The sequence below is a fragment of the Oratosquilla oratoria genome, chromosome 7 (genome assembly GCF_046742065.1).
Source record: "Oratosquilla oratoria isolate Oo_2021 chromosome 7, ASM4674206v1, whole genome shotgun sequence".
Classification (NCBI taxonomy): Eukaryota; Metazoa; Arthropoda; class Malacostraca; order Stomatopoda; family Squillidae; genus Oratosquilla; species Oratosquilla oratoria.
In genome coordinates, this window is record NC_134783.1 from 64,183,133 (window position 1) to 64,192,568 (window position 9,436).

General features: G+C 42.7%; 1 protein-coding gene across 1 annotated transcript; it reads left to right on the forward strand.

Annotated features, from left to right (window-relative positions):
* The first annotated feature begins 296 nt into the window (after nt 1-296).
* LOC143026827 (protein GVQW3-like) lies at nt 297-635 on the forward strand. The gene has a single exon (XM_076187605.1). It carries the CDS (start codon nt 297-299, stop codon nt 633-635), a length of 339 nt encoding a protein of 112 aa, XP_076043720.1.
* Nucleotides 636-9,436: the final 8,801 nt, after the last annotated feature.

Sequence of the window (9,436 nt, forward strand, 5' to 3'; positions counted from 1 at the left end):
AAGGATGAAGGACAAATAAAATTTTCGAAAGTGGTGAAAATTGAAGGGTGAAAGACGCACGAAAGGAAAGCGCGAGAAAATGGCGGCTTAGAGTGGTGGCAGCGGCGGGATCTATTCTAAGCCGCCATTTTTACTGTTGATGAATGAGGACGTTTATATGAGCTCCGACAAAATTTGATTTTTGACAAAATGACGGAAAACTTGAAAAACGCTACTGCATCAAAGTTTGTGTAAAGCTTGGCGATTCTCAAGTAGAAACAATCTGCAAGATCCGACAGGCCTTCGGAGACAAAGCAATGCGCGCCATACCGATAAAGGAGTGGTACAACCGCTTCAAAGATGGCCTTACATCAATGCAGAGTAAAACACGCTATGGTAGGTCCTCAACATCCCGAAATGAGATCGTCGTTAACCAATTGAGGACCAGGGTGATGCAGAATCGTCGAATTATCAGAGAACTTACAGACAAGGTGGGCGTCAGCATTGGATCCGTTCATTCCATTATGAGGGAAGATCTGGGCTTCTGGAGAATCTCAGCGAAGTTCGTACCGAAGCTGCTAGCGATTGAGGAAAAGCAACTCCGTTTGGAGACCGCACAAGACATCCTGGAGATCCTAACTTCCTCAACACAGTGATCACTGGCGATGAATCTTAGGTTTATGGGTACGACCCAGAAACCAAGTTGCAGTTATCACACTGGAAGCATCCAGCACCCCCCCCCCCCCCACACACACAAAAAAAAAGGCAGATCCGCAGCAATGTCAAAGTCATGCTGACCGTCTTCTTCGACTTAAGTGTCGTGGTTCACAACGAGTACGCATCACACGGCAAAACCTGTGGGCAGTGGGCAATTGGCAGCTCCATCATGATAACGCACACGCCCATTTTTTATATGTAATACAGAGTTTCCTGGCCAAATACCTGTGCTTCGTCAGGCCCCTACTCTCTCAACATGGCTCCAAGTGATTTTTGGCTTTTTCCCAAGCTGAAAATGCCCCAAAGAGGGACCAGATTTTAGTCCAGAGAAAAAAATCATGCGGCATGCGATGGACCAGTTGCGCGTCATCCCAAAAGCTCAGACCATTTTATTGAACGAAGGGTAAATCCCATTACGAAGATGCTACCTGACTATCAAGGTAAGACTGAGTCGTAAATTTGTCCCTGTCTTTCGATGACCACATCCAGGACGGGGAAACGAAGTTGTGATGGACCAGAGTTTAGGATGCCAGACCAGCGTCCTGAAGGTCGTGGGTTTGGATCTTCTCAGTGGGCTGCCACAAATGAGAAGCCCTGACCCTTCCCTCTGTGTCTCTCCAGGACCCTTACCCGTGCTCGGACTCGGAAAATTGGGTGTGGGAATATTTTCCAAAGAAATGGAAGGGTCATCCTCTGTGCCTGCAAGTTGATGTCTATTTTCGGATGTCAATTTTTTCTGCCGAGGGAGAGATCCAATTTTCGGTCTCCTATTTTCTGAAGAAGACAGAAATTATATATTTCTGTTCTTGAGGCTCTTGGAGGCCGTTTTAACAATGAATAAAATCGTCAAATATTCACCGAAGACGACCAATATTCGTTTTGTGAAACTCTGTATTCCCTGGTGGCCTATCTGGTGACCACACGTCGAGAGCCACAGGACCTTCCCATTCATTGGTTGTGACCCGTCTCTCCAGAGATGGCTGCAACATTACCGCCATGAGAGAGAGAGAGAGAGAGAGAGAGAGAGAGAGAGAGAGAGAGAGAGAGAGAGAGAGAGAGAGAGAGAGAGAGAGAGAGAGAGAGAGAGAGAGAGAGAGAGAGAGAGAGAGAGAGAGAGAGAAAGAGAGAGATTCAGCTACAAGCTTGTTCTTCTTGAGTGCCCTTGCCCTAACTCTGCGCAATTCTCGTAAATGGAAACCATTTTGTCTTTTTGCGGAACTAGGGGTCGAGCACTCTGCTTCCCGTTTTCTATTGCAACTTTCCGTTTTCTGTTGCAACTCGTACTGGTGAAGGCGTTTCTGCATTCAAATCAAACACATCAGCATAATGGAGTCAGGAATATGAAATGACCTTGTTAGTTAAAATGATGGTGTCTCCCACGCCTCCTCTTTCTCCTTCTCTCCCACTTCCTCCTCTTCCTCATATTCCTCCAGTCCCACTTACTCTTCCTCCTCCTCCTCTTCCTCCTCCTCCTCCTCCTGCCTTTGCTTTCTTTTCTTCACTTTCTTATTATTTTCCTCTTGTTCTATTCAACCTCTTCCTCTTGTCCCTATTGTTCTTGTCCTGTTGTTTTAATATGATGACCTTGTTTGCATCAAGGCTTTAACAAGGGTGATGCAAACAAGGTCATCATATTAAAACAACAGGGCAGGACTCACAGTAATAGTTATAAACTGGACAAATTTAGATTTAAGAATGAAATAGGCAAGAAATAGTTTACTTATAGGGTGGTCAACGGGTGGAATAGACCTAGTAACCATGTAGTAAACGCTGAAAATATCAGTTGTTTTGATAAACGGTTAGACATCTTTATGGATGGGGATGACAGGTGGTGATGGATACGGAGCAGCCTAGCGTAGGGCTTATGGTCTCTTGCAGTCTCCTTCATTCTTATGTTCTTATGTTCTCTCTCTCTCTCTCTCTCTCTCTCTCTCTCATTTTCTTTCCTTTCTTTTTTTCTTTCTTTTTCTTTTTCATCCGAACTCGTTCTGTACCGAAAGGCCATGTGTCTTTTCTTCATTTTCTTATTACTTTCCTCTTGTTCCGTTCAACCTCTTCGTCATGTCTCTATTGTTCTTACCTTCTTCCTTTTCCTTCCCATTCTTTCTCGCACTCCATCGTCTTCGTCCGACTCGTCTTCTTCCTCCTCTACCACCTTCTCTTTCGACCCTGTTCCTTCTCTTTCTTATTCGCCTCTACTTTCTTTACTTTACACAGTTCTTTGCACTGTGCTCATCTTCTCCATATTTCAGTCCTCTCCTTCCATTTTCACAAACTCATTTTTCTTTATCTTCATCATATCTCATTCCGTTCTTTTTCCCGTTTCCTGATTCTTCTCGATACCCCTTTTTCCTCTTCATACACCTTCCTTTCTCTTCTTAATTGACTTTGACGACGTCATCACCCCGGAGGAACCTCCACTTTCCAAGAGGTCAAAGACTCTCCCTAAGAATACATCTACGAAAAAGTCGCTGGATTTTGGGGATTCATTGTAGCCAGTACCAGAAGCTCTTCTTCGGTGGGGGAAGGAGACACTTCACTCCAGAAGACCTTGACTTGCGCTCTCAGGCACCCCATACCCTTATGTATTGCTGTTCTTCAGCCTCCTGAAAACCACATTCTGACACTGAAAACGTCAGGTATCCACTAACTATAATTAGTTAGTGGACCCACGTGGGATAATCTGTGACCAAATAAGGGTCCTTGGACCTCTGCCTCAGTGGATTAAATGTGACCATGATTAACCTATTAAGGGATGTCTTCACACACACACACACCCTCAAACACTAAAACGAGGCGGGGTTTTCTTACCTGAATGGAACTGCCTGGCGGTAACGAGGTAAGCATAAAAACATTCTATTCTAAAACCAGACAGTTCTATTCAGCTGAGGGTAAGACCCCGCGAACACGGGAGCAAGGGAAGACTAAACCTAATCTCCTTTTATCGCCGTAGCATTTGCATATAACGAGCCCTGGGGCTTTCTTAGGCTGCCCCTAATTGATTTGAGAGAAACCTTTCCTCCCTAAAAGATATAAAGTGTTCATTAAGGAAGCCTGGAAGTATAAAGATCATTATCTTCTTCCAGATGGTGGCAGGCAGCTCTTGTACGTCTTCTTATATATGAAGTCAACTGCCACCATAGGAATCTCAGTCATATATAATGAGATAGAGAGAGAGAGAGAGAGAGAGAGAGAGAGAGAGAGAGAGAGAGAGAGAGAGAGAGAGAGAGAGAGAGAGAGAGAGAAAGAGAAAGAGAGAGAGAGATAGAGAGAGAGAGAAATAGATAGATAGATAGATAGAGATAGAGAAGGAGAGAGAATGAGAGCGTATGAATATACGTATGCATGGATAACGTGTAGCATAAACAAGACACTAGTATCGTTTGTGTACATCTCAACACGAAAGAATAACCTTAATGTAACAGAAATATAACAAACCACTCCCATGGCCAAGGAAAAGAAGAAAAGGTCAGTTGCGAAATATGAGATAATCAACAACAAGGCAGAATTAAGAAAATGCTAATAGATATTCTTTCTCTTCTTAAAAACAAAAACAAAAACAAAAGACAAGAACACCAAAAAAATGGGGACATTCTGGAAAAGAATACTTGAACTGAAACGAGTGACTGTCTGAATTATTCAACGAAATGAGAGGCTCACAAATTGTCAAAGAACATGATTTCACCAGTTTGGCGGAATGAAACAAGGAAATTAGCCAGAATGGCGGGGCTCGGTTCATTATCGTGAAGATGGTAAGATAGAAAAAAGACGGAAGACAAGAAGAAAGAGACGGAAGATAAAGGATGAGGGGGACGGGGAGAAGGGAGATGGAATGAAGAATGACAGTTAAGAAAAAGTTTAAGAAAAGTGTTAAGAAAAGGGGTTATAACAGGTTTTCATTAGCCCACTTTCCTAAAGAGTGCCACATCATCTTTTTATTCTGGCTGCCGCCAGGAGATTTTGTTCATCTCTGTGGCAAACCCTCCCCTCCCCCTCGAGGTGTCAGGAAGCCGAAAATGACGCACGTGAGGGGCGGCTTAAATGAAAGGAGTATTTCGTGGACAATAACCAGTACTTCTGTCCTTGGAAACAATGTCGCACGTGAGGATGGAGTCATAGACGTGGGCGAGTAGAGGTAAGCAGAGCAACAGGACGGAGTGATTCAAGAAGTTAAAAGTGATAAAACTTTAGGGGTCGCATGAAGAATTGTCACCCCAAGACGCCCACATGAAGAAGAATCGTCACCCCATGAGATCCCACCCGAAGAATTGTCACCCCAGTACGCCGAATATCAACAGTGGAATAAAGATTAGGTTAGGTGAGGTTGAATAAGGGTGATGCTTATTATCATCAACTCATACAACCGAAGAATCGTAAACCCAGGATGGCTCACGTGAAGAATCGTCACCCTAGGAGGATAGCCCACATGAAGAATTGTCACCCTGTCGAAGCCTGGGGTGACGATTCTTCATGTGATCCAACTTTAGTGACTTCTCTAAAGATATAATTATTCTATCATAGTTGAATACTGATTAAAAAAAAGTAAATATACATATTAATAAATATATAGATAAATGAATAAATAAAATAAGATAAAATAAATGAACGAAATGAAATAAAAGTAGAAAACGAATAAGGTAAAATAAAACAAAACAGATAAGAAAGAATAGAAAAAAATAAATGAGAAACAGATCAAAACTTTAACAAACAAAAAGGTAATTAAATGCTAGTCGCTTCTACTCATAATATCCGTTTTCCTTCTTTCCCTAAACCTCTCTTTAGTGTGATACTGTCGTGTAGGATAGAGCTACTGGTTATTTTCGACAAAATATAATATTGTACACAACACAGACGTGCCCATCCCTCACTTCCATATTAGAAATATTTCCTGTTGGCTTCTGCGGCGAAGAATTTATATGAAGCATTCCAATCCACTTCTGGTCTCCTGGTCTTTATGTGTGTGTTTGTGTGTGTGTGTATGTGTGTTTGTGTGTGTGCGTGCGTGCATGTGTATGTCCGTGTGTGTGCGTGCGTGCATGTGTATATGCGTGCATGTGTATGTGCGCGTGTGTGTGCGTGCGTTCCTGTGTGTGTGTGCGTGCGGTCGTGTGTGTATTCACCTTGGTCTTTGGATCACGGGTTGGACTCGTGATCGACAGCTATTTCCCTCCCGGAAGAGAGCTCAGAGCTCGTATGACCGATCCATGGGTAATGCTATGACCTTTCACACACACACACACCCAACTCCCCGCCCACGAGAGTCAGAGTAACGACCCGAAGCACAGCGATACCGAAATAATTTCGGCCCTGGGCAGGATTCGAACTGGGTACTGCGAGCACTACCGTACTTTCCAGTCCAGCGCTCTACCAACCGCGCCACCGTGTGTGTGTGTGTGTGTGTGTGTGTGTGTGTGTGTGTGTGTGTGTGTGTGTGTGTGTGTGTGTGTGTGTGTGTGTGTGTGTGTGTGTGTGTGTGTGTGTGTGTGTGTGTGTGTGTGTGTGTGTGTGTGTGTGAATGAATTAAAGTGAATAAACATTTTATTTCCATTAGCAATGCATACTGATGAAGTACATACAAATTTTGTAAACAGGCTCGGTCCATCAAGCCGTAGTGGACTTTATTTGAATAAAAATAAGCGGGTACGGAAGCGAACTAGGGTGAATCCTAATACAAAGTTGATCATAATTTATCCAGTATGTATATTTGTGTAATATACATACATACATACATATATATATATATATATATATATATATATATATATATATATATATATATATATATATATATATATATATATATATACATATATATCATATATATATATATATATACATATATATATACATATACATACACACACAAAGACACACACACACACACACACACACACACACACACACACACACACACACACACACACACACACACACATATATACATATACATATACATATACGTACATATACAATTGAAATTTGCAGCAGCTTTTGCGTTCTGGATTTTTTTTTTTTTCCGACATCCTCGACTTTTCGTTATGTAGGCGCGCTATGTCGTGCTGAGTTCTCTAATTACCTGCCCAAAAAACTTTGGAGGTGTAGGTAAAGGCAAGGGAACTGTCCTCTTGATTTGATGTAGAGCTTTTGCCTAACAGTTAGGCATCTTCAGTGCTAATGAGTACAATGTGGGAGGGTCGAGTATTTATACACAATACGCGGATCACAAACACTTCAGTGCTGATCCGGTCAACCAATCAGGAGGCAGAACGCGTAGCGCCGCACACTAGACAATCGGCAGTAAACCTATAACGGAGCTCAGCTTCTTTGGAAGTCGGGATAGTAAATAGGTCCGGAGTCTGTTCATGGTAAGGTTTTTATCTTTTATATAAAGGACTTCCAGGAGATGAAGGCATGTGTGGTTGGTTTCTGTCTGTAGGATATTGATGCCCTCTCTCAAGTTCTTCCTTGTCAGTGGGGTCTGATGCACGTCTTCGTGGTGTCGTTTGATGGCGACGTTGGAGAGGTGAAGTATAAGACTCCTCGTGAGCTTCGTCGTAGTCATCCCAATACATGTTTTATTGAGGGCTTCACAGTTCCCTTTCCTGCAGGTGTGTTGATACATAATATGACTACGTTGAAATTCCGGAGTCCTTTTGCAGAGGCTGAAATAATTTCAGTCGAGTCGTTACTCCAACTTTCGTGGGCGGGGAGTTGGGTGTGTGTGTGCGTATAAGGTGACAGCATTACCCATAGATAGGTCATATATGAGATACGAGCTCTCTTCGGGGAGGGAACTAGCTGTCGATCACGATTCCAACACGTGATCCAAGACCATGGTGAATCACACACACACACACACACACACACACACACACACACACACACACACACACACACACACACACACACACACACACACACACACACACACACACACACACACACACACACACACACACACACACACTGACAAACACTACATTCCCTTGCATCTTGCAGTGCAACTGAAGCTTTCTAACACTGAGTAGGGTACGATCTCAGATCTGTGGTGTTACGAAAGCGTGTCCTGTTCCACTCAAACGGTTGCATCCAGTCAGTTATAAATAGGTACATTTCTGCAACTTTTTATGGAAAGTCTGTTCTTGTGCATTAATTTGCAACATACATCTCGCAGCACAGAAAGTGACAAACAGGTATATGTGTGCAACATTTCATCAGAAATCTATTGCTGTCCACTCCACTTCTTTGCAACATGGGACACATCTGCACAGTTTACTCCTAAACAGCTGCACCTAGCCAGCTGCAAATTGGTCCACATACTCTTCAAGATGAATATTCCACTATGCATTACACTTTACGACCTAACACCCTTCCAAACGGCTGACCACGCCGGCTGTAAATTGGTCAACAGATGCAAATTTTGACGAGAGACATCCTGCAGTGAATTGCAATTTACACCATACAACATGCAACGGACGACTATTCACCTCTCCATCAAACGGATGTGGCTTGTCAGTTGCAAAGCAGTCCACGTATGCAGCATTCCTTGATAAACCTACTGATATGCATTACACTTTGAAACACACAGCTCCAACACACATCACAGCTCAAGCAACTTAGACTACATGTCCTCCTAAACAACTGCAAAAAAGGCCGGTTGGAAATTGATTCACAAAGGTGTATATCTTCACAATTTATCTATTCTAGGTTATAGTTTACAATTCCTTGTGTAATACAGTATGCAATATGCAACAGGGCATATTCAACATCCTTTCGAACGAGGGGAATGAAACGGAAGGGACAAGAGGGGGGAGGTCAAGGAGGGAAAGGGGGGGAGGGGGGTAAATGGCGAGTGAGGGAGGGGAGGGGCGGGAATTATAAAGGAACACACACACACACACACACACACACACACACACACACACACACACACACACACACACACACACACACACACACACACACACACACACACACACACACACACACACACACACACACACACACAGGCTTTGGGAAAGAGGGGAATGTCTGTTGAGGAAGGACGGGAGAGGACAGAATATAGCGGTGAATGGGGAATGGTTGTGTATGGATGATGCTGTGAAGCATGAGGGAGAATGAGTGGGGGATGGGGGGTGAGGGTGTATGTATGAGAAATAAATTGACGCAGCCCGAAGGGATTTCTCCCCGTCTTCTTCTTTTCTGCATGAGAGGACGGATACAGGAGGGGGTCGCCGATTTAATGAAGCGGCCTTGCTGTGGATGTACTGTGTCTTGCAATACTCCTTCAGACCGAGGGTAGTGGACAAGATGCAGGGATGACCCGTCATCCAAGAGGTGCCAAGATGAGAGGGAGGGAAAAAGGTGGAGGGGAGTGGAGTATCTACGGGAAGGAATTGGTGGAAGTGGTTTCTATGCCTTTGTTTTTTGGCTACATCCCGTGTAACGGGAAAAAAGCACTTGGTGTATGTATGTATGTATGTATGTATGTATGTATGTATGTGCATATATATTATATATATATATAATGTATATATATATAAATATATGTATATGTATATATATATATATTTATATACATATATATATATATATATATATATGTATATGTACACACACACACACATACATGTACATACATATATAAACATATATATATATATATATATTATATATATATATATAAATACATCTATATATATATGAGTAATTCGCTAGTGAACAGCGACATCAATCAGAT

Bases quoted from the DNA above. Each gene is read 5' to 3' on its own strand.
- LOC143026827 (XM_076187605.1), top strand. From the start codon at position 297: ATGCGCGCCATACCGATAAAGGAGTGGTACAACCGCTTCAAAGATGGC.